General features: G+C 39.1%; 1 protein-coding gene across 2 annotated transcripts in view; it reads left to right on the top strand.

The window, feature by feature from the left end:
- The window catches only part of CSNK1G1 (casein kinase 1 gamma 1), a gene marked incomplete at its 3' end in the record, with an annotated part of 102,407 nt that overhangs the window by 61,415 nt on the left and 14,827 nt on the right, over positions 1-26,165 (top strand). For both annotated transcript variants that reach the window (XM_079699565.1, XM_079699564.1), the window contains exons 4-9: positions 7,561-7,712; positions 9,651-9,885; positions 14,807-14,892; positions 16,794-16,878; positions 17,148-17,296; positions 17,948-18,052. In XM_079699565.1, the coding sequence (XP_079555691.1) occupies positions 7,561-7,712; positions 9,651-9,885; positions 14,807-14,892; positions 16,794-16,878; positions 17,148-17,296; positions 17,948-18,052 (812 nt within the window). The remainder of the gene's footprint in view (positions 1-7,560; positions 7,713-9,650; positions 9,886-14,806; positions 14,893-16,793; positions 16,879-17,147; positions 17,297-17,947; positions 18,053-26,165) is intronic.

Below are 26,165 nucleotides of genomic sequence, written 5' to 3'. Positions count from 1 at the left end.
GTCATTACTATTTTCCCTGTTTTGTTCATAGGATGACTGTGAGATTGAAGTGAGATGGAAAAGGGCTATGTATGTAAAGAAAAGACCATATAATTCCAAGTTAGACAGGACCAAAATAAAGAATGTGTCTGAAAATGGAGTGGGAGAAGAAAAGGATAGGAAGATGTCATCAGACTTCCTTTGCACATTAGACAGCTTAGATGGCTAATTTCGTTGGTCATTTAATCTATTTGGATGGGCAGGTGCTTTATTGAGAGATAGGAAGATGTTTACATTTGTTTGTGTGTATGTTTTTCAATACTGTTCACTAAAATGAATAATTCTACATAGTTCACCTGAAAGTGAGAACAGCAAAGACATAACTGCACATACCATATACAACGATTATGGAAGAAAATACACAGAAGAAAGTCCATGTAGAAATACTACAACTCTGAATTACTTGGAATCTTCATATTGGTGGCTTGCCCAACAGAACTTCTTAAATATCATTCACATGAAATCCAAATAAGAACTACTCAGAAATATCAATTATGTTAGCAATTCCCACACATTTAAAATCTGATTAATTTGTTTTGCTCTGTGTATTTTAGCATTTTGAGGTTTAAATATTGTGTGTTCCAAATAGAAAACTCAAGTCAATTTCACTGAATTGTATTTATTTATTTACTTAGTACTTATTCTGCCCTTATCTACCATGTGCTTGGACTGGTGCTAGGCACCGATACACAAACATAATTAACACATAGTAGTCACTGCCTTCAAACAACCTTCTCTTAGTTCATAGGGAAGGCAGATACATGGACAAACAAAGTGTAATGGGAGTGGGGCAGGATTGTCAGGAAGAGGTTCACTGTACTTCGAATAATCTCATTTTTTTTCTTATTCCTTCTAAATGCCTGCTAAAACTTTCTTTTTAGTTGTTATTGTTCAGGTGCGTGTTAAGAAGAATTGATCATCTCTCAGCTTTTGAAGCTCAGTAGATAGTCTGTCTATATAAATTTTTTTTTTCTTGGCTGTGTTGGGTCTTTGTTGCTTTGCGCAGGCTTTCTCTAGTTTTGGTGAGCGGGGGCTACTCTTCGTTCCGGTGTGCAGGCTTCTCATTGTCGTGGCTTCTCTTGTTGTGGAGCACGGGCTCTAGGCGCGCAGGCTTCGGTAGTTGTGGCACATGGGCTCAGTAGTTGTGGCTCACAGGCTCTAGAGCTCAGGCTCAGTAGTTGTGGCGCATGGGCTTAGTTGCTCCACGGCATGTGGGATCTTCCCGGGCCAGGGGTCAAACCCGTGTCCCCTGCATTGGCAGGTGAATTCTTAACCACTGTGCCACCAGGGAGACCCTGTCTATATAACTTAATCACAGAGACAAAGTGGTAACATTTCAGAGATTGGGTTTTTTTTTTAATCCTATAAATTTACCAGTTCTGAGCTGAGTTAGTCTTTTGGGGAAGAGAAAGGATCCCCTACCCTTCAATCCCACCCCCAATACACAACACACTTTTAAAACATTTTTTATCTTTGATGCTATCTGCTGCAGAAGAAATCTGTCCTATCTTGGACTTTCTTTCCTGACTCCTTTGGATAAACAAAACTTTGAACCTGCTTTTGAACCTGCTTTGAGGCTAAAGGCCTTTGTAATTATGTGTGTATGTAGTAGAGAAACTGTAAAAGCTCAGTTTCTCTGGCTCAGAAATGTGAGATTATTCCTCTGCTCTGCCTTTCCTCACCTTCTCTTCTCCCACCATACAAATTTGAGCTCATGTTAGGAGCATATGTCTGGTGATATTCCAGTTCCCAAGAGGCCAATGAACAAGACAGTTGTAAAACATTTTTCATTATAGGTAAGGCAAAGTAATCCTGATTCTTTTAATTTTGGGTCTAGCTGTTTCTGTTATTAAATCAGCAGTTTAAGTAGATTCATATGTTGAACTGGTTCATATTGTAAAAAGGCATTTTTTTCAGAGTCAGAGAAATGAGAGGGATTCTGTTCTTTTTTTAAAAGAGAAACAAACACATGTATTGTCTCATTTTTGTAATAATGCATTGTTTTTATAGAGTTATTTTCTGAGTTTTAAAGCCTGTGCTTTCATTTTCCCCTTTCACTTCTTCCTATGGAATATTATCATGTTTGTCTGCCTATTCTTTCTGCTTTCTTGTTAAGTGGACTTATTTAATATTATTATTATTACCCCTGGTGATAATTCCCTGTGTGTCAGTAATTCCCTGACCTCTCATAAACACTAAGGAACATTCAGTAGCTGTGCTAAAAGCTACTACCATTGATGGGACCAAGGACAGCTTAACTTTGGAGAAAAACTCTCCTCTTTTCTTTAAAAATTAAAAAGCAAACTGTATAAATAAAAGAAGGGAATTGCCGAGGTCATTATGTCTTCAAAGGCTTTTTCCTAGAGCCCTGACTTTAGAAGACAGTCATCAGCAGCATATACTTATTTTTTCATAGAAATATTTATATGATGTTAATTTTTTATATCCAGGTATTAATGTAGGTATGGGACTTATTTGAGTTTGCTTCACATCTAGGTAATTTAGTTTTTCAAAAAGAATGAAAGGCAAATTATTAGGCAATAATGTGATCAAATTAACAAAAGCTTCAAGGTGGTTCTATTTCAGTTCTCAGCCTGATGTGTATTTAAAAATATCTCTACTTAGAGTAGTTACCGTTCATAATACATTATGGAATCTTTTTAGGTAACAGCTTGGATGATAAAGAAGCCGTTACCCTTGATTTGGTGTGTTTAACCCAAGTTAAATTTATGACAGACTGAAAATTAGCTGTAGTGTTATACATCTCACTTCCTGCAACTTGATATATGTGTGGGCCATATGTCCAGCAGGAGTTATAAGAATATGTTATTGATGGATGGAAAAGCTGTTTCATAGTTCCCTGTGAAAATATACACTGTAACTTGTACAGTGTGTATATAACCTTGCAGTTTTGGTTTATGAGAGATTTAACCTCTGGCTAAAGGTAATATAATGAAATCTGTTGGAAATCCTTCAGAAGAGGAGAATTTGGAATCTACTTCTTTAATTTTCAAGCTTTTGTGCAGTTGACCAATTTAGGAGGGAGACCTTAACTAAGTGCTTTTATTTTCAGAGCAGATGAGAGATTATAACAGTACCTTAGTTTCTGAAATACCATGGATCAAAGAATTCAGTGCATATCTACATTGCCTACTTCCCCCACTTCATTCCCTTTACCTCAAAATTATTTGCAGGAAGTACCTTGTTTTCCACACGTTTATTGCATTTAAGGCTTTGCCCTCATCCCCAGTCTTATTAAAGGAGTTCCACCATAATGTTGATTAATTTAAAATTTCCTAAACAATGGATTAGCGATGGCTCTGCAAAAGTAGTCTGAAACATAATATACAGGATTTCTCATTTAAACACAGCCCAGGTGATAAATCATTACTGTACAGTAATCTCTAACCAAAGAGGCAGACTTTCCTAGTGGGCCTGTGTCTGTGTCATTCACCACCAGCACTGGCCAGTTTTGAGGCAATCATGTGTGAAACCAGACACAGATTGGAACTTTTGTGGGCATCTTTATCTGTACAGACAGTTCTAATAAATTAAGGCCACATCTCCCAAAGAGACTTCTATACTCAGCAGCACATTTTCTGTAATACCTAAGAAACTCTAAACAGGTCTTTCAAATAGCCTTAAAATGATTCCTTTCAATAGGTGTTGAGTCCAGTTGTTCTGATGTGAGAGAACTTCTGAAAGAGATTAGTCTGTCAGTGTTTTCTGAGTCTTCATAATATATTAGCCATAAAGCAAAGCAATGCCCTTTATTTCTACCCTCTAGGCTGCACTTCTGAATCACCTGTGGATCTATGCTTACATCCACTACCAGAAATTCTGGTTTGGTAGGTTTGAAGTAAAGTCACTGTATCTGTTTTCTAAAGCTTTAGAGATATTTCTAATAGACACACTTTCAGTTGAGTACCACTACAAGCTACATTTGAATTTGTACCACGCATATTCTATATAACATAGAGACAAGTTTCATTCATACTGGTGCTATGGCTTTACAAAGAGGAACCTAGAAGGTAGCTAGAAGGAAATCCTAGCTATAATCAGAATTTTGGATTTAAAAGAGAACCAGTCTAGGGGCTTCCCTGGCAATCCAGTGGTTAAGACTCCACACTTCCACTGTAGGGGGTGAGGGTTCGATCCCTGGTCAGGGAACTAAGGTCCCACATGCCACGTGGCGTGGCCAAAAAATAAAAAATAAAAAAAATAAAAGAACCAGTCTAAACCCCTCCTCTTTACAGATGAAATAGAGCAAAGAGGTGAAAGAATTTTCAGAGTTGGTAGCAGAACCAAATCCATGACTCTGACTTGAGCTCTTTCTACACTAGCATCTTGGACCTAGTCCATCTTTGAGAAAAGCTTCAAGGCCACTCAGTAATCTAGAAGTTGTCTTGAGCATCCCAAAGCCCAACAGGGTATTGTGAGGTTCAGAGTATTTAATAAAAGGAGCAGTAATGCAGCCAGCAGGAACTCCTCGCATCTTTGAAGTTACTAGGCAGGAGTTACGAGTGACATTACTCACAGTTAGAAATTATAGACATCACCCAGAAAGCTTTTGTGACTTCTTTGTAAACATGGAAATTTCTGACAAGAGATGCCTAGATTTGGTACTGAAGATTGTCAAGAACAAGATGATCATCTGTCTTATTTTTAAACTGATCCTTAAGTATTGGCAGCAGGTCTAGAAAACTATGCCAATATTATATTTCTACACAGGTCTGACTTTTATTTTAGCTTGTACTTCAGAAGGACGATATTGTGCCTAGATTTGCAATTTAACCAAGTAAAGGAATAGCATGTTTATTAATTAGGCTTAGATTTGGTTGTTAAAAAGAAAAATCCAAATAACAGTAGTTCAGTCAGGTAGAGATTGATTTTTCTTTTTTTTTTTAAAGCTACATGAGATGTATATATTTTTCAGATTTATTTATTATTTATTTTGGCTGCACTGGGTCTTAGTTGTGGCACATGGGATCTTTAGTTGTGGCACGCATGCAGGATCTAGTTCCCCGACCAGGGATCGAACCCAGGCCCCCTGCATTGGGAGCCCGGAGTCTTACCCACTGGACCACCAGGGAAGTCCCAGATTGATTTTTCTTTTGGATTAAAATAGTCCAGAGGGAAGGGAAGCCCAACATTAGTGTGGTTGCTTCATAGCTGTCAGGGATGGGTTCTTCTAATTTTGCTGCATCCATCTTGGTACTATGTTAAATCTTCAAGGTATCTGATGGTTCTAGATGGCTTCTGGAGCTTCGGTCATCTCAAAGGGGCATACCTCCAACTTGAGTCAGCTCCCTTTTTTTTTTTTTTTTTTTTTTGAGTCAGCTCCCTTGAAAGAACTTTCTAGAACCACCCTATCCAACAATTTCTGCTTCCGTATCACTGGTCATTCCTATTATCAAGGGAGACTGGAAAGTTATAACTGGGCGAGTTGCTATTCACAATAATTAGAAATTTTGTTGTTAAGAAAGAAGGAGGGAATGGATATTGAGCAGGTAACCGACAGATCTGCCACACCTGTTTTGAAGAGTATAATTTTTTATATTAGGAAAATCAAATTTTAGTCACATGAAAAACTATTATATAGGATATAAAATTTTAAAGATCTCCAAACTACAATCTACCATGTGTCTGCTTAATAAAAGCAATAAATCTCTATGGTACTGTTCTGCTTTGGATTTCTCAGTAGAACTCATTGGGAACAGCTGTTAGGTTTTATATATTTTAAATGAACTGAAGAAGGAGTTCTTCAGAACAACAGGGGAAAAGAGATAAATTAAACTCTGTTTCCTTTTGGAGATAGGGAGAATCAAAACAACCACAAGGACAATTCAGAGTATACTATATGAAATGGTATGAGACAGGAATGAGCCTATTAAACACTAAGAAAGAAGTTGTTTAGTATTTAGATGGAATATGATAGACTATTGCAGCACATGAAATAAACACATATCATAGCAATGAATCATACCGATTCCAGATATACAAGACCTATGCTGGAGAGAAGGATGGGCACATTGGGTTAAAGTTCTAAGTATTAGACATTGTCTTAATCCAGTTGGGCTGCTGTAACAAAATACTACAGACTGAGTGGCTTATAAACACAGAAATTTATTTCTCACAGTTCCAGAGGCTGGAAGTCCAAGATCATGATACCAGCATGGTCAGGTTCTGGTGGATCAGGGACCATTCTCTGTCTTACATAGCAGTGGAAATGCCTTTGGCACTCTGGTATTAAGTAACTGCTTATTTGAACATATTGTGCCCTCTTCTGGGTTGCAAACTGCTGACTTCCTACTGTGTCCTCACATGGCTGAAGGGGCTAGGGAGCTCTGTGTGGTCTCTTTTTTAAGGGCATTAATCCCATTCATGAGGGTCCTTCCCTCATGATCTCACCTCCCAAAGGCCCACACCTCTTAAAACCATCACACTGGGCATTAGGTTTTCAACATGCGAATTTTGGAGGGACACAAACATTCAGATTACAGTAGATATAATTACCTCTGCCTGTACCATATCTGTACAAATAAAATGCAAAGATGGAGAGAATTTTGTTGTCTTAAAAACTTACAGGCAGGAGCAAGCAGTAATCTGCAGCGTGTACAACTGTAGACTGTGGTGTACATAAGCGTATTAAGATGGAAGTGTTCTCACTCTATAAGACCAGAGTTTTAAAAGTTCTGTAGTCTCATTCATACCCACAGTTCACATGGTGCCATTTAGCACATATTTATTGAGTGCCTCATATTTACAATACACTTTAAGGAGGAAATTCATTCACAAGTTGCCACGTAGGTGAGAAAGTCTAGATTTTGGCTTCTTATAACTATGAATTTCAAATCTGGGGAAAACCCAGCCTTGTATTTTTATTCCTTTTCCTTTCATAATTACTTATCAGTAACCAAACCCAGTCTGTTGACTTTGCTCCAACTGATAGAAAACAGGAAACTAGAGAGACTCCCTATGAGAAAAGGACCAGGCTGCATCCTCTGTGACCTCAGCCCTCTGGTCTGAGCTCTCCTCAGAGCAACAGTTGGAAACAGTTCCATCTCCTTGTGGCTTTGGTAGTAAGCATAGGGAATGCAAATGAAACCAGCTAATGGCAACAAGGTGTGTTAGCCTGGCCTTTGAGCTCATGAACCATCTTTTGAACCTTTTATGCTAGTGCGCTTTTGGGCATCCTTGGGGGAGAAGAGTTTACGCTCTGATCCAGCAGTGGATCAGGGACCATTCTCTGTCTTACATAGCAGTGGAAATGCCTTTGGCACTCTGGTATTAAGTAACTGCTTATTTGAACATATTGTGCAATGGCTTAGCCTTTCCCACACATTACTAGTTCCCTTTGAAGCTGTTGTGCTCAGTTTGAGTTCTCCAGTAGGGACTATGAAAGAAAACAAAAATCTCACAAATTATATTTCCTTTTTATCTACTTAGTGCTGTTGCAGCTATCTCATATTTTGGTTTTTGTGTCCCTCACTCTGCACCCTATTTTCCCTCTGCTTTCAGGTGAAGGTCTCCCACAGGTGTATTACTTTGGACCATGTGGGAAATACAATGCCATGGTGCTGGAGCTTCTTGGCCCTAGCTTGGAGGACTTGTTTGACCTCTGTGACCGAACTTTTACTTTGAAGACTGTGTTAATGATAGCCATTCAGTTGGTAAGTTGGCATTGCCATTCTGCAGAAGGATAGGCGGGGCGGGTCTCCCAGCCACATCCTTGTGTCCTGTTGGTGATTTACCAGCTGTAGTGACACCTAGTGAATGCACACTTACTGGCTTGGTGGCATTCTAGGAAGCTGGCTGGGGCAAAAAGGGTTAATCCAGAGAAGTTGCACTGCATTTGCCGTTTGCTCTATTTTAAGAATTTGCACCTTGGAGCAATACTCTGACCTTGACTGAAGTGGAAATTTATTTAGGGAGAAAGAGGATGATTAGGAAAAATTGTACAAATGCAAGTAACTTCTTTGTTATTTTATTTATAGGTTTTAAACACATGACTGTAAAGTTTTGTCATGTCCTCCCTCTCTCCTTACCATAGCATCCAAGAAAAGATTGGAGATGTAACCCACTGCCCTAAAATCAGATTCCAAAGTTGTGTGACCAAGAACCTGCCTTAGTTCTCTTGCCTCTAGTTCTCACAGAGACTGAGACAGCTGAAGAGGCAGCTTTCTCAGCTCCTACCAAATTACACACCAGTACCAGTTTAAGGAACAGTTAAGACAGTTCCTTTGAGAACTTTGTCATCCCCTAAGCAGAAGGATGTCTTTATTGGTCTGAAATGGTGATGGTCTCACCCATTTTAAAGACTTGGAAATGTTAGAAAATTGATCTTGGGTACGCGGGCCTCTCACTGTTGTGGCCTCTCCCGTTGCGGAGCACAGGCTCCAGACGCGCAGGCTCAGCGGCCATGGCTCACGGACCCAGCCGCTCCACGGCATGTGGGATCTTCCCGGACCGGGGCATGAACCCGTGTCCCCTGCATCGGCAGGCGAACTCTCAACCACTGCGCCACCAGGAAGCCCTGATCTTGACTTTTGAGTCAAAAATTCAAATGCTCAAGCTTCCCTTTCTATACTAAGTAGAAAAGCTTTAAAGATAGAAATGAACTTAATGAAATTTGAATAATTTTATGATTATTATCTTGGGCTATGTTTACTTTCTCATAAAACCTATACTCCTACCTCTGCTCTTAGTTAGCTCTGTGATATCAGTCCAGTATCAACTTCTCTGGGCCTCACTTCCCTTATTTCTGCAACAAAGAGACAGAGTATAGGAAGGTGTGGGCAGGAGGTGAATGTGGCAGTGGCACCTGTCTTCAAAGGCCACCAACGTATTCTGATTTCCTGCCTGGGAGTAATTCTTGCCTCTCAAATGCTTACTTTCTGAAGTAACATAAAAACACTAACTCTCGGGCTTCCCTGGTGGCGCGGTGGTTGAGGGTCCGCCTGCCGATGCAGGTGACGCGGGTTCGTGCCCCGGTCCAGGAGGATCCCACATGCCGCGGAGCGGCTGGGCCCGTGAGCCATGGCCACTGGGCCTGCGCGTCCGGAGCCTGTGCTCCGCAACGGGAGAGGCCACAGCAGTGAGAGGACCGTGTACCACCAAAAAAAAAAAAAAAAAACCACTAACTCTATTCATCATTTGCAAGTAAAACTGTGTATTATCATTTTAGATGAACTGTACTATCCTTCTCTTTTTTTTTTTAATTTTTATTTATTTGGCTGCGCAGGGTCTTAGTTGTGGCAGTTGGGCTCCTTAGTTGTGGCATGCGAACTCTTAGTTGAGGCATGCATGTGGGATCTAGTTCCCTGACCAGGGATTGAACCCAGGCCCCCTGCATTGGGAGCATGGAGTCTTAACCGCTGCGCCACCAGGGAAGTCCCTATCCTTCTCTCTTTTATCTTGATATTTGTCATATATGTATTTGTATCAGAAAATATATTCTGGTTTACAAGAGTAAAGTGGCTCTGGGTGGTGAAGAAATGAGTTTTATTTTAATTTCAAAGCTTTGAGCTGATAAAAGAAAACGTTTTGATGTATTTTTACAGTAAACTTCTTTAGAGTAGTATTTCTATCATTGTTTTTCTCTCTTTTAGCTTTCCCGAATGGAATACGTGCACTCAAAGAATCTCATTTACCGAGATGTCAAGCCAGAGAACTTCCTGATTGGCCGACAAGGCAATAAGAAAGAGCATGTTATACACATTATAGACTTTGGACTGGCCAAGGAATACATTGACTCTGAAACCAAAAAACATATACCTTATAGGGAGCACAAAAGTTTAACTGGAACTGCAAGATACATGTCTATCAACACGCATCTTGGCAAAGGTGTGTTTATTTTCAGCTCCATGAAAGGGGCAGGTTGTTAAAACACCTTTTTATCCCCAAAACACTTTTGTACCCATTGTGCATTACAACTTGTGATTCTTATTGCTTCACAGAGTAAGTGATTTTTGTACTTGAGAAATTAAGATGGTAAGTTAGTGACTTTCCTAAGTATCCTGTTGACAACTTAAGGATTTTTCATTCTTTGTTTCCAAATGCTTAGTTTCTCAGAGTGTGGTACTTGAATTATTGAATTAAGGTGATAACATTTTAGTAAGTTTATTGATGAGTTTGATATTTACATACAAATGGCCCCATATATAACCTGAAAAGGACATCAGGCTGATATCTGCTTTGAGGAAGAGTGCTTCACTAAAACATGGACTAGCCTTCTGTTCTCTGTGCATAGTTTCGTGACTCATTTTTCAGGGAAAAGCCTATGTCTTATTCAGTGAAAATATATTTGCTTTTCCATATGAGTCTTGAATTTTACTCAGGATAGACAATTTGCATAAATATTGCTAAAAGCTGTAGTCTCACTTGTTAGAGGGACTAGTCCAGGGGAGAGTATTTGCGAGGGAAGCCTAAGGAACAGTGAGAAGGCCCAGTCGGTAGGGCCCTGGGCCCTTGCCAGCTTCTCCAGGAAAGCTTCCCTTTTTATCTGTTTTATATATTGGGCTTTCATTGGAATATTCTATTTGAAGAAAAGGTTCTAAGGTGATTGAAAATATATGTTCGAAAATCACCACCCTAGAGAGTAGACATATAAACAGAATATTAGACTCCTAGATGTAGCTAATTATGTAAGGTATTTAAATATTAACAAACAGTTTACACAATAAATATTTTACACAATAGTACATTAAAGCTAATGTAAATAGCTATAAAGTTGCCTCATCAAGTAAACTGCTCAGATATCCAGATGAGGATTCTAGTATTAGTGAAGAGTAAAAATGACATTACAAAGTGGTGTGATACAACCCAAGTTGAAATGAATGCTGTCAGGATTTTTCCAGTAACCACATGGATATTCTCACTTAACTAAACATAATAGTTTAAAGTTAGGCTGGAAGGTTCTCTGGCACTTATTACTGGTGTCACTTTGGACAAGTTACTTAATCTCCCTGAAACTTACCTGTAAAAATAGAGTAATATAGGGCTTCCCTGGTGGCGCAGTGGTTGAGAGTCTGCCTGCAGAGTCCGATGCAGGGGACGCGGGTTCATGCCCCGTCCGGGAGGATCCCACGTGCCGCAGAGCGGCTGGGCCCGTGGGCCATGGCCGCTGGGCCTGCGCGTCCAGAGCCTGTGCTCTGCAGCGGGAGAGGCCGTGGCAGTGAGAGGCCCGCATACGGCAAAAAAAAAGTAATATTTCACAAGGATGTTTTGCAGGTTGAATGGGTGATAATATATGTAACATGGATCTCTTGCATAGTGCTCAGAATTCCCTTCTTCCTTCCTTTTTACAAGGAGATAGAGTGTGTGGTACATAGTAAAGTCATGATTGTTTGGTTTAACTGACAGAGTCTAGAAGTTGTTCTAATGCCTGCCTCCTGGGCTCAGCATTTGTGATCTGATTTTATTATTCTTGTCAGGAAAGGCAAGAACAGACAAAAGATGCATATCCATGTTGTTTGTATAAGGTACAGTGTAATAGTTAAGAAAAAGGGATATAAATTCTGGCTTTTTCCCTTAAACCTATGTGGTGCAGTAACCTTCCTTCATCAGCGTCAGTTATCTCATCTACCCTGAAAGTTGTATGGCAATAGTACCTTATACCATAGGGTTCTGTGAGATAATGCATATAAACTGTTTAGTATAGTGCTTGATGGTAGTAAAGACTCTATAATGGTAGTTATCATTTATTCAACAAAATATGTTTTAAGCGTCTACTGTCATCAGACTGGGTTCCTTTATCTCTTGATGTAGCCATTTCTGCTGGAACTTTTGAGTGTATCTCCACGTGTGGACTTCCTGAGTTCCAGAGTTTTTTTCAGGTCAGATCCAACCTGTCACTGTATTTGTCTATAATGTCCCTATTACAGAGAATACATATAGGTGGTTGTCACATGCCCTTTAAACTCTGGCCATGGTCTCAAACCCAGAGAGGTTTCTGTAGGAACCCTAATCCTATTGGTTTTCAAATGTGTTGCATCCTTTATGTTGTAATGAAGAAAAAGGGAAGTGCATCTTCAAATGACCTGGAAAGAATTGCCTATTAATTTTGTGAGGGCAGAAAACAAGGGAAGCAGCCCCCTAAACCTGATATTTACTACATTAGATTAGCCACCTTCCCACTGATTAATTCTGCCCATTTTGTATTCCTTAATGTTTGAAGTTAGGGTGAGGACACTGGGTCACCTGGCCCCTTTCCTTCAACAAAATATATTTGACCTAAAATCAGGGATGTGATGCAAGTAAACCAAGCACATCTTTCTGATTGGTTGAAAAGCAAGCCTCTATGGTATGGAAGAATTTTGTGTCCTCCTGGTCTCAGGAGGACACAAAACCTTTCTTCTTTGAAAATGAAATATCCTGCATGAAGAAAACAAGGGAAATACTGAATTGAAATCCTGAATTGAATGAATGTGGAGTGTTCAAAGAAATGTGGAAATAAAGCATGGCTCTGATTTTCACTCTCATTTGTTTTGAAAGGCCTTTATGATTTAAATTGTTGTAGATTATTTTAGAATTTTAGAAATGGAAAATGACTTTTCAGAGTATCTAAATCAACCACTTTTTTTTTCAGGTGAGGAAATCGAAGCCCAAAAGGTGACTTGGCCATGCTTAATTTTGCGTGGATTGATAAATTAATAGAAAGGACAGGCCAAGACCTAGATAACCTGACTCAGGAACCATTATTTTTCCTGTTATCCCATATTCCACAGCTTTTTTTCGTGGTTTTAAGTATTTGAAAAGTTACTTTATTACTTATTCCAGTGAGTTTAAATGTATTTATTATATTTTTTGGTTTTTGATTTTTTAAAAAATCTCATTTTATAATGGCTTTTCTGTGAAGAGAAGCTGGGCTTATTTCTGTAGGGCTGATCAGTCATTGAAAATGTGGAGAGTTTCGCCCTCTAGTGCTCAACTATCTAAAGTACAACCATGTGTCCCCTGAATTATTTATTACCAAGGGGCCTCCTTACAGGAAGTGGATATAAAAATGGAGAGGCGATGATGAGTAGGTGTGATATAGTGTGAGAACCTGCAGGGTGTGGTTTCTCTATCTGCCCTGCTTTGTGGGAGGCCTCAATTCACTCTGCTTGTTCTTTGTTTTTTGGTGTATCTTTAGGTTCTGTTAACAAAATCTGTTTTTGTCTGTTAACAAAATCTGTTTCTTTAAGTTCTGTTAACAAAATCTCTTTTTGCTTTCAATTACATATGAAATTTATTGCAAACTTCAGGAAGCCTTGTAGTCAAAAGCTTCTGATGGCCTTACTGTTTTTTTTGTTTGTTTGTTTTTGCGGTACGCGGGCCTCTCACCGCTGTGGCCTCTCCCATTGCGGAGCACAGGCTCTCGACACACAGGCTCAGCGGCCATGGCTCACGGGCCCAGCCGCTCTGCGGCATGTGGGATCTTCCCAGACCGGGGCACGAACCCGCGTCCCCTGCATCGGCAGGCGGACTCCCAACCACTGCGCCACTAGGGAAGCCCTGCCTTACTGTTGTGCTTCATTCTTTTTAAGATTATTTCAGTTGCTCTGTATCGGCTCAACTTTATGTTATTTATGTCTCTTGTCAGGGTGCCGCCTCTTCCCATTAGTGACCTCATTTCCAAAAACCTCCTTCAAAGTACAATTTAGAAAGTTGCCTTTTCTTTCTTCATCTGCCCTGTAGAGTACTATGCACTCTTTTTCATGCAAATTTCCTGTAATTGGAGGCGGCAGTTAAACGTTTTGTGCTTTTGTATTTTGGGTTACCTGAGTAGCTTTCCCTGCCTCCCTGACTCTGTTAGGTTTTACTTTCTGCACAAAGAAGACAAAATCAAGTTTAAGATAGCCCCTTATTCTTGCATCTGTCATTTCTTTTGATAAAGCCCAGAACTCGATTCTGAAAAATAAACACATGAAATGTCTGAGATAAATTGTAATGGACAATTAAAAATGGAAGAATGTACTACTTCTGTTGTCTGACAGCCAAAGAATGTATAAGATGTTTTCTGAGATGTAGTTACAATTTTTTATTAACTATTCTGCAGTTCTTTACCATCCTTATCTTCCCAATTTAAAGAAAAGAAAGAAAAATCCAGCAACTTGTTTTACATGATAAGCTCTCTGAATGCAGGGATACTGTTTTATGTGCCCACAAAGGGTACCTTAGTAATAAACTTTAAATTTTTCTTAAGGTGGCTATGGGACATGGTACAAATGGGATGGAGCTGAGGATTGTGCCCTGATGTTTGCTTACATTAAACTAAATTTTAAGTGTTAATTTTTATGATGAATAAAAAGCACTAGGCATGTATGCTAGGCATTCTGCAGCTTGTGTCTTTGCGGGCCTAGCCATAATGGACTCTCTTAACAGCCTCAGCTACTCAATCTGCTGCTCAGTTTTCGCGATGGTAACCAAAGAGTAATTGTAGCCCATGTACTAGAAATAACATTTTGTTTAAATTATCTTACTTTCAGGAAGGTGACGGCATAGAGTGAGGGGTGGTTACTCACCATTTAGTGATTTGGACTTGCTTTTAGTTCAGGATTTGCTCTTTTCACTTGATATTTACTTGCCAGTAGCAGATCTAGGCAAAGGAAGTACACGTTGTTTTTGGTTTTGATCTAAAATACTATCCCTGATTTAGATATACAAAGAATTAGTAAGCAGAGCCTTTCCAGAGCAGACGGGTTTCTGAAGGGATTACTTGGTTTTGAACCCCTTTCTGCTTTAATAACTGCAAACATAATGTGTCATCTGTCTTCCCTTTTAGAGCAAAGCCGGCGGGATGATTTGGAAGCCTTAGGCCATATGTTCATGTATTTCCTTCGAGGCAGCCTACCCTGGCAAGGACTCAAGGTATCCTTGGAAGTGCTCAGTGGAGGGCTTTGTTTAAATACTCAGTTGATAATGAAGGGGTTGCTGACTTGATGTCTGTAGGAAGCACAAAGGGGAAGATTGGCTACAGGGATGACAAGCAGGAACGACATTAGTCTATAATGTAAATGCTCACCTGGGCTTTGGAAGCTCTGTTTTGCCCACGTTTGTCTTCTTCCCCTTCTGATCCTTTTTCCTTATTTTCGAGTTTTCCATAATCTCTTCCCTCATCCCCTCCCAGCCTTGGCAGTGCTGCTTTTCTCTCTGTGTCAGTATTCCTCCTTCACTAACATTATGTAGCAGGCATATTGTTCCCAGTATGTTGGGGAATTTCTGGAACAAATTGATGATAGCAGCTGCTACACATTTTACCAGCAAGGCCAGCAGGACTAGGTGTGCCCCTAAGGGGAACTGGGAAATACTTGTTCTTCCTATATAGGCTAAGGACCCATCTGAACTAAAACGAAAATTCAGGTTTAACATTGCTGTTCAAATGTTTAATTGAATAAATGCCTATGCATAAAATAGCTGTTCCTTGTAAAATGTGTAGTTTAAATAGCCTTCCTTAGGTAGGTGTCAATACAGTGCATTTGTGTCGAAGTTAACTATTAATTATAGTTACAACCATTGTAATGATTACTCTGTGCTTCTGGCGGTTAGACTAGGAAATGGTGAGCTTCTAACCCATTCTAAGTCCCATTAGATAGTTAAATGCAAGACATTTTTGAGTTGTGATTTATTTCAACATGTTAGTATGGAAGGAAACTTAATCGGTAGCTTTGGGTACTACTACACCCTTTCCCTCCCGAAGAGCAGAATGATTCGTTTTGCTGTGCTTTCTTGGACATTGTCCTGAAAAGTGAGGCTTTTATCCCTTCCCTTTGGGAAGGTTTTATTTCTTTCCCGTTAAATTCCTCTCCTAACATCTCCATGGTCTTCTCCTAGTCATATATACCTTCTCATTGATATTGACAGCTGTCAAATAGAGTTTCACATCCTGTTTGCTCACCATACAGCCAAATAATGCATTTGTATATTATTAATTGCTTGAAACTTTCTCATGATCCATGAATCATTTTAGTGGTAGTTGTAGATTTAAAACTCCTCCAGTATACTTCAAAACATAATTGCTTAAAGCCTGGTGCAGCAGGCTAGGCAGAGCCTCATGAGAATCCCTTGAGACCACATTATTGGTCCAAGCTCCAGGAGCCCTCTGTCTACAGTCTTGAGCAAACCAGACTTGGCTACTTTGGGCCACTGACATATAGCACACCTGTCTGTTAGCCATGCCTGTATCATAGTTAACATTTTTCGCTCTGGAAGCACATTGTGGAAAGGCAGTTGTTTTTTGTTTTTGTTTTTGTTTTAATTTAATTTTATTTATTTTTTATACAGCAGGTTCTTAGAAAGGCAGTTTTTTTACATCTTGTTCTTTTTCTATTCAACTTCACAATACATGTGTTGTGGAGCCATCTGTCTGTTTGCCCCCATTTGGATTAGCAGTGTTTTTAATCTTATCTAGAGCTGATCTAAGAATGAGAAGGTTGAATAACTTTTGAACCCTAGTGGCCATGGGTCATTACTAAGCTGTTATAATTTTGAATTTATTTTCTTATCTTAGCCTCTCATCTCATTACATTTGGTGGTGTTTATCTGAGACTACTAAATGTATTTGCAAGTAAAACTATCCAGAATAGATGTTTTATACATATCTAAATATATCATCTCTACTACATTTCTTATTTGTTAGTATTAGAAAAAAATTGAGACTATCTAACAAATCCTGCCAGTTTGAGTGAAACAGTCATTATGTCCTGAAATATATTGGACCTCCCATACTTAACACCTCTTTCCAACTAACTTTCTCTCTTTCTTCTCTACAGGCTGATACATTAAAAGAAAGATATCAAAAGATTGGTGACACCAAAAGGAATACTCCCATTGAAGCTCTCTGTGAAAACTTTCCAGGTAGGATGCTGAAAGGACACTCCAGCCAGTGTGACTGAAGCTTTGAAGGAGGTGGAGACCATATCTTAGTATTTCTAGATACTCTCCAGAAAATTTACATTTCCTTTTATTGTTATTTAAATCAAGATAGGTTTTATCACTCTGATTTGGTCCATAAAGAAAACATCAGTGTCAAATAGTCTGTACAGATATTCCTTGCCTGGCCCAAAGCTTCTCCCCATGAGAAGCATTCAGCTAATGAGCATGGCCTTTAACCTCTTTCCTAACAGAGGAGATGGCAACCTACCTGCGATATGTCAGGCGATTAGACTTCTTTGAAAAACCTGACTATGAGTATTTACGGACACTCTTCACAGACCTCTTTGAAAGGAAAGGCTACACCTTTGACTACGCCTATGATTGGGTCGGGAGGCCTATTGTAAGTATCTTCTTTTTAACCTCCTCACCTCAGACCAGCAGTGTCTCACCCCTTGCCAGACTTTCTGCTTAAATCTATGGGGGGAAAAAAAAAACAACATTCCTTTGACTGTAGACGTTCCATTTGCCAGTCTTTTCAGGGTGATGCCAGGGGTCACTCTCACTAGAGTAATAAAGGAGTTACTAACTGTGTTTTTAAGATTATGACCACTGTGTCCTAAGATATCAGAATTTAAGTCAGTTTTTAAGAAGTTTTCTTTGAATGATCCAGGAGCTGGTGCTACATAAGCTGTTAAGGTACTTGATTTCCGTCGGGTGGAGCCCAGCACCAGAGGAAACTTCTGAATTTTTTCTTCTGGCCTTGGGTTCACAGGGCCTTAGAGCATACTAACAGTCATCACTGTAGGATGTTATTTTTCTTTTCGAAGGCAAGCTACTCTTGAATGAACTATTGAGGACCAAACTGTCTCCCTTTTGCAGATAAGCAAACTGAAAAGACAAGAAGACTTGAAACTGGCCTTGGTGTAATAATAACAGTAATAATAATTACTACTGTTCTGTTAGAATTAGAATTAGAATGATGCTGTCCTTTGTGGAGGCATTAAGTTGGACCTGTTTTCCCCATTTGACTTTTTGTTATATATTTTTCCAGCCTACTCCAGTAGGGTCAGTTCATGTAGATTCTGGTGCATCAGCAATAACTCGAGAAAGCCACACACACAGGGATCGGCCATCACAACAGCCTCTACGAAATCAGGTATGTGTTGGACCGTCATTGTTTCAGAAATCCCCCTTCCTCATGGCTAATATTAAAATCCAAATTCTTCAGCTTCTCCACTTAAGCGTATATACTGAAATTAAAGACAAAGGGCTTAGCATTACCCACTGTTGTGGTATGGCATTCCAGCATTCCTCAGGGTTGTGTAATAGCACTGAGATGTGGCCAGGTGTCTTACATGAAGCATCCACTCTAGAGAAGCTGGGCCTGTCAAAATCTGTTGGCTGAAAGGGACAGTCTGCCACAGGCCCAAAGACACACTGGATGGACAGGGTAGCCCACTTTGGGTCTCATCTGCAGTCCAGAGTAGAGCTCTCACCCATGCTGGTTTTTCCTTGCTGATTAAGAAGGGTGGGTAATTTGGACTTCCAGCTGACATAGGCATGAACTGGCATCTCCACCCCACCTCTGTCCCTATATCCAGGTTAACTTTATAGCTGGCCAGGATCTGGACCTGTAGTGAAGATACAGCTTTGCTTTAGGCCATTCCAGAGAAGGCCGTGTCATCCATCCTTCAATGAGAGGCTTCTCTCAGCCTAAAGACAGAGGAGGCAAACACCACCCCCGCCCCTGCCAAAAAAAAAAAAAATCAACAAATTTGACAACGTTTAACGTTTAAAGAAAGGGGTAACTGATTGGGAAGTAAATATGACAGTTTTAATCCTTATTACCCTATATATTGCTAAGAGGAAAATGAGTACCTCAATAGATAAAGAAGCAAAGAATAATAAACAGATAACACACACACACATAATCATATCAAGCTAGCTTGTTCCCCCCTCTCTGTATAAAACCTCTCTGTTTTATATTCACAGACATTTTTACAATAAAATATAAAAAACACTTATCTCACAGATGTACATGTGAAAGTACATAGGTTAAAAATAGAATATAGAATCCAGGTGCCCCCTCTAAAACAAAAACAAACAAAAAGGTAGTATCCTTAGGTATACACACACACATACATACAGTAAAGTATGTACACAAATATAGATAGACTCACCAGTGAGTACATACTTTTGGCATGTATGTGTGGCATGTTGGGTAAGAAAAAAATGTGTGAAGGAAGGAAATCTACGTATTAGTAGATAAAAGAGAGAGTAGGTAGGCAAAAAGATGGGGTTTAGCAAACTCTGACCCCTAATTGGGTCCAGAGTTACATACTTTAATCAGAGTACTTGGCTAATGATTCTATTTTGACTGACTTGTGATTTGACAGCAGAGTACTGTTGACTTCTGCAGTCGTTCTCCCCTAACCCCCTTTTAAAAAGTGTCGAGTGCACAGTTCAAATGACATTCTCATGCATTGCTCTTGACTTTGCAAATTGTTACAAATTCTCTAGAAAGTAATTTGATAAAGTTACAATCCTCTCTGATAGAATAATTTTACTTCTTGGAATCATAATAAAACAATCACAATAAAACAATCCAAGATACAGATTTACTTATGTGCATTAAACTGTCACAGTGCTATTTCTAGCAAAGTTTTAGAAATGATCCACCTATCCAATTATAAGGGAATGGTTATGGATCTGCTCAAATCTTTTATCAAATAAACTGGGTTATAATAAAATGAATTGTAATGCATTTATTCAGTGGAATATTATCTAGCCACTTAAAATAATATTTAGGAAAACTTGTAGCAACCTGAAAATGTTTATGGTTGTAGAGTAAAGAAATCACAATACAAAATTAGAAATACCTCATGATTTTCCTGAAGGGGAAGGGAGAATGAGAAAGTCAATGGGAGGAGATAATGCCAAAATATTAACAGAAGTAGTGTTGGAAGTTGTAGTATTGTGGGTAATATTTTTCCAAACTATTCTATAATGGAGTTATGTTACCTTATAATGAAATGTACATTTAAATAGTAAAGGTATGAAAGAAATTTAAAAATAATTTAAGTAGTCAGTGAAATCATAACATACCTGCCCATCATAAATATTGAATACTTATTCAAATAATTCAATATTTATTTGAATAAATATTCAAATCTTTTTAGAATATTTGAAAACTAAAATATGTGTTTCCTTTAGTTTCCCTTGTCTTTTCTGCTTCAGTGAATTCATAATCAATGTTGCTGTTTTGAATGAATTTTAAAGGTATGGGGAAAAGAGATGGTTGAAAACCTAGATTTCCAGGGTGGAAAATGAGGTCATGCCTAGTATCTGAGTAAAAGTACAGTGAATTTCAGTGTACTTTCAAGTGAAAAGTCATTAAACCCGGGTATGTAATTAGGAAATCTCATCTACACGGCAGTAAGCTTCTTTTTGAAGAGTTGAATCTTGAAAGCGTGTTTGATTTTTTTTTTTTTTTTCTATTAGGGTTTTTAGTATCCCATGGCTGCTAAGGGATTGAAATTCCCCACATCAGTGTAAATTTTATACCTCCTTTCCAGCAGGATTCTGAATTCTAACTGGGTAGAATTCTTTCTGCACTGTGCACTGTGGGTAAATGGATTTCTAGTGTCTTTTCAGCCTTTACATTGTGTCTTAGTCTGTGGTCTCATTGCTTTGGTTCCATCTTCAGGGTTTTTTCCTTATGCTTTTTTTTTTTTTTTTTTTAAGATTAATTCTTTGCAAGTTTTGAAATCAGCCAAAGAAGAAACTAAAATTTCTCCTTGAGAGAGATTGAAAGGTGTTAAGTTTAGGGACAGCTAACCTTTCTTCAGCAATTTTGACTCGGTAAATCTAGCTAAGGACTTGCTATGTGAAAGTATGTCCTGGAGATACCAAGATAAGTAGGGAGTCCTTGTCCTCAAAGAACTGACAAGCAGATAAGCCAGGTAGCCAGGTAACTTATAACACAAGGCAGAACAGATAAGCATCCCAAATCACAATCTTTAGGGATTGGAAGGAGACTTTGCATCTAATCTGAGCATGACAAAGAATTTCATGAAAGAAGCTGCATTTGAAATGCTCTTGGAAGAACTGGGTGGAAATGAAAGAGGCATTCCAAGCAAAAAGGAAATATGAGCAACAACAAATTATCTAGTTCCATTTTGCTAAAATATATTCTGTGAATAAAGGAGATAAGGCTAGGAAAATAGGTTGGAGCCATTCGATAAAGCTCCTGAAACGCTGGGCTACTGGAGAGTTAATACTTAATTTCAGTAGGGAATAGGTACTAAAGGTATTTGAACAGAGGGGTGATAAGATCAAAACTTTGCTTTAGAAATCTTTCAGCATAGAAGGTGGTAATAGCCTGGCAGCCAGCATGGAGACCAATAAGACAGTGAGTTCCCTTGAGAGGTAAAAGGGGTGCATATGGACTGTAGTGGTGAGAATGAAATAAAATTGAAAAATGATACAGGGATATAGCTTATCAGAATTGGGAGCTCACATGTATGGCAGAGTTGAGGGAGAAGGATGGGTCAAAGCTGTTGCTGTGCGCTTCAGCTGAAGATGGCTGTCAGGCAGAGGATGGCTCTCAATACCTGAGAGATCTTTGGAGATGATATTGATGATAATGCTTGAAGAGCCTACTTATTCTGAATAAATTTGCCCATCAGTTGTGTGATCGAGGAGAAGGATGAGGAGCTCAGAACTTGGTTTTAGCTTATCCCAAGCCTTAGGCTGTAGGACACTTAAGCTTTTGGGGGCCTCAGCATCCATAAATGTAAGCCTTGTAAGGGCAGAGATTTTTGTTGTTTTGTTCACTGCTGTATCCCTAACCCCTGAAAGAATGTCTGGAATAGTAGGCACTCAGTAAATAATTGTTTGAATGATGAATGAATGAATCTGTCAAATGAGGAGTTTAAATGAAATCAGATATTTGTTTAAAATATGGATTTTGGGGCTTCCCTGGTGGCACAGTGGTTGAGAGTCTGCCTGCTAATGCAGGGGACACGGGTTCGAGCCCTGGTCTGGGAGGATCCCACATGCCATGGAGCAACTAGGCCCGTGAGCCACAACTACTGAGCCTGCGCGCCCGGAGCCTGTGCTCCGCAACAAGAGAGGCCGCGATAGTGAGAGGCCCACGCAACCAGGGGGTTAATTAAATTCTACCATGGCTCAGCGGCCATGGCTCACAGGCCCAGCCACTCCGCGGCACGTGGGATCTTCACGGACCGGGGCACGAACCCAAGTCCCCTGCATCGGCAGGCGGACTCTCAACCACTGCGCCACCAGGGAAGCCCAGTTCTTCCTGTTTCTACCCAGCAAAGCTTCTCTTGCATTCGCTGATCAAATTCGGTCAGGAAGTAAGTCCTGCCACTATCCAGATAGCTCATATTAAAGTGCAGTACCGTTGAAGGTCTTATGCAGTGTGTTTGTTTGACACGCACAAAATATATATAAATTTATATATATATATAAATATAGCATATTGCATTGATTAGCATGTGCTTGCAGCAACACACTTCCTTTCAGAACCTCTGGCTTGTGACAATCCTTACTCAGGTAGATGCTACACAAATATTATTACTGTGGTTCAGCAGTTTTGTTAGTTTCTCTTTTCTCCCATAGACCCCTTTTATTTGGTAGATTTTCTGTGGGCATTTGAAGAAGGGGTACTTGGCCTAAAAGGTTAGGGAGAACAGATCTGTTTTGAGGTTGGAAAGAGTCATATTGGCCATCGAGAATGATTAAATTCTACCACACATGGTATCCTGCCCCCGATATTATTGAATCCTCAAATATTACTTATTCATTTTTATAGGACCAGCATATGTTTAAGGGAAAGAATGTCATATTGAGCTCTGAAGAAGCTATGCCCCAATAAAAGAGTAGTTCAGATTTATTCTGTTTGTGTCTAGACTCCAAAGGATTCAATTTAAGTCCAGTAGCCTTAAAAAAAAAAAAAAAAAAGGCAAGCTGATGAATTCTCCATTCCCTTCCTTTTACAGAGTACTTCTTTGTTTTCAGCGAGGTTCAGAATTTGCTAGTTTAAGGAGCAGATGTTTGCTCAGTGATCACTTGCCTACTTCTGACCCGTGTGTGATTTCCTGACTTGCTGCCTGCTGTCTAGCAGGAGCTCAGGTGTGGAGATTGCACTCACCCTGCCCTGCTCCAGCACAGAGCTCAGTGCAGAATGAGCTGGCCCTCCTCATTTCTGGGACCTTAATTCCAAGGGGGATATTGCAACAAGCAAGTGCAAAACTGAAGTGCAATCCTTTTCTTAGCTTCTCCCACTCTGTGACCTAGTCTTTGCTGCTCAGCCCTGCTCCTAATGCTCTATTCCATATTAAAAGTTTTCCTCTGTCCGCATGCATTGTTCAGTATTTTGTATATCAGCATATACCCTGTGTTCTGAGGTACCTCCTTGTAGGAGGGTGATTCCAGAGTAATCTTACCTAGATAAATCATCATTCCGTAGGGGAGGTGTCTTATGCCATTTTGAGTAAGAATAGGGCAAGATTTGAGTAGAGAGTTTCAAACCTCTAGGATGGTTCCTGTGATTTTTTTTCAGAGCTTCACAGAATTGATGCTGCTGTCTCTGTGGGCCTATATAGTATTGGGCTTGGAAATAATCCTTCCAGATTCTTATCAGTGATTTTCAAATATCGCTGATATTTGATCCAGTTTGTAGAAAACAGGAACTCACTATTGGTACACCTGACAGATTGCATGTAACAATCCCTGTCTGGCAGAGGAAAATTGGTTCTATTTCATGAGCTTAATGGAGAAGTTTTTGATTTTGTTAAAGTATACACTTTAATAACTTTACCAACTTTTTAAATTTCATACCTGAGGTCTAACACATAATATAGTATACTTAATATACTATATTAAAATTTTGTTTAATCTTGGAAGTGTGATAAGACAGAATGTAATCAAGTGTATTTATTACTAACCTTCTGGTACTATTCAGTCTCTATTCTTGTTAATTACAGTTGAAGACTGTAGTTATATAAGGAGGCCTAGAAGACTGACATGAGAGGCCAAAATGTTCTGTATAGATGGCAACTTTTAAAATATTTTAAGAGCCATGAAGTAAAATGGATAAAATCCATTTTATAGATGCAATCAAAATTAATTTTTCAAAATAACTTTACATAAAGAGTAGGATTTGGTGATTTGTTTGTTACAACAGGAGGAAGATATTTGCCTGCCTTCTGCTTCAGAAAAGTAGCTTTATCTCCAATAAAAATTTGAGATAATTTTCAAGCCATAGATGGAAGTGGTTATCTGAGGTGTTTTCAGACTGTATTTTCTTGCCCTCCTGTTAGTGTCGTTCTCCCCACTGTCTGTCTGTGAATCGCTGCCAAATGATTGCTGGGAGAGACTTGCTTCCTCTGCCCTAGGCACATGTGGTGGTTTTGACTTCTTACACTAGGCTTCTATGTTTTCCCTTAACTATTTTTTGTAGCTTTGCCTTTGATGTATGTTCTGCTAGGTTGCTGCTTTTTTTATTTCCACATTCACCTACTAGATAGTAAACTAAGCATTTCCACGCAGGTGATGCAATCACAACTGAAGATTTTAAAGCATTATCCCAAGGAATTCCCACTACATGAGATTCCTGCTCCTGCCTTTGGGGATTTACACACTCCATTTGGACCTTTGCCTTTCAAGTAATGCAGAGAGATTGGTTTTGTTGAATGACTCTTCTACCCTTGGACGCTCCTGATTGCTTTTTAGATAGACATGTTGCATGAATGATTTTTAAGAATGAAGGGTTTACATGCCGATCTCCTCTGCTGGTTTACTTGGTATAACTGGCTCCTGTGCTGATTATGCCTAATCATAACCTCTGTGTATACAGCATTGCCTAGAGTACCTTTCAGGAACAGGTAGACTAGCAGAATTCTGTAGTTGTGAACATTCCTTGGTTTCATTTAGTTTCTAGGCACTCAGTTGCTTTCTAAAACTGGCAGATGAACACTTCTACTACATCAATCTCTAGATACCAGTCCAGGCCCTTAAATTCCAGAAAAGAATAGCCATAGAGTTTAGTATTACGGTGAAGGTAGTTCCCAAAGTAATAAACCAACAACCCCAGGTTCAGGTCTGTCCCTTGGTTTTGTTGCTTTCAGTGGATACAGAAGGCGTTGGAGAGCAGTAGAATGGTGCCATGTGTTCTTCACTTGTCACAGTGCAAGCATCTATGAGGCAATCTGGAATGCTAGCATTGTTTTTCTCTCCTCAAAAGATAAATAGAACATTGCTTTGAGGATGGAGATGGAGTGTAACTTCTGGGCCTTTGAAAAAATGTCTTGCTATTTTCATTTAGACAAAAATGTTAATTATTCCAACAAATTACCTATTTAGCTAGAATTAATATAAACAAGTACACAGCCCAGGGATTCAGACAGTACCATCAAATCAGACTTCTGAGATGTATTTCAGTAAAAATAGAAATAATAGCTGATCCAGCTGTCCAGGGTTTTGTTAAGCTTAAAAGCATATGAGTGTTTTATATACGTTTCATCTGCCCTAAAAACAAATGCAAAACAGAGAGTGTTCATGAGAGAAGTAATTGCACTGAACATGTATCATGGAACTCAAAATGGCACCAAATGACTTATAAATGTCTGGATATTTTTTAAGCATTTAAATTTTTTGAGAACAGACAATTCTATGTAGTAGTTTAGGAGCTTAAACAGTCTACTTAAATATTACAAAAAACTCATAAAGTCCTAGAGAGAACTGAAGAGGCTATCACTAATAGATATTAGTTATAGATATTACTTATAATATTAGAAGAACAGATATATTCTCAAATCTCCAGTAGTGAGAATAAATGAGATTAAGTGCTCTGAGATATGGATATTGGTTTACAAAATAGTTATGGTTATGTTATAAACCACAGTCTTATTTTGGAAAAATGAAATTTTTTGAACTTCTAAACTGAACTTCTGAACTTCTCGGCAGAATTAATTGGGGTAGGGAGATATTTTGAGTAGCTCTGATTCTCTCAAATGTGACTAGCAGTATAAAACTAAACTCCTCTTTTGTAAGAGTATATATAGCAAGCAAGTTAATACAGTTGCCTTCTTACAGAATATGCTCATCCCCTGAGGAATATCAGAAAACATGGCCAGGATCTTTTATAGTGCTGTTACCCGTGTCACCTCATATTCCATTACTTAAAGAAGATGAGTAAGTTGTAGCTGGTGTACGATGCTTTTTTAAAATGGGAAAAGCCTTTT

Source organism: Hyperoodon ampullatus, assembly GCF_949752795.1.
Source record: "Hyperoodon ampullatus genome assembly, chromosome: 3".
NCBI lineage: Eukaryota > Metazoa > Chordata > Mammalia > Artiodactyla > Ziphiidae > Hyperoodon > Hyperoodon ampullatus.
The sequence above is the reverse complement of the archived record's forward strand: the minus strand, read 5'-3'. Positions and strand labels throughout refer to the sequence as shown.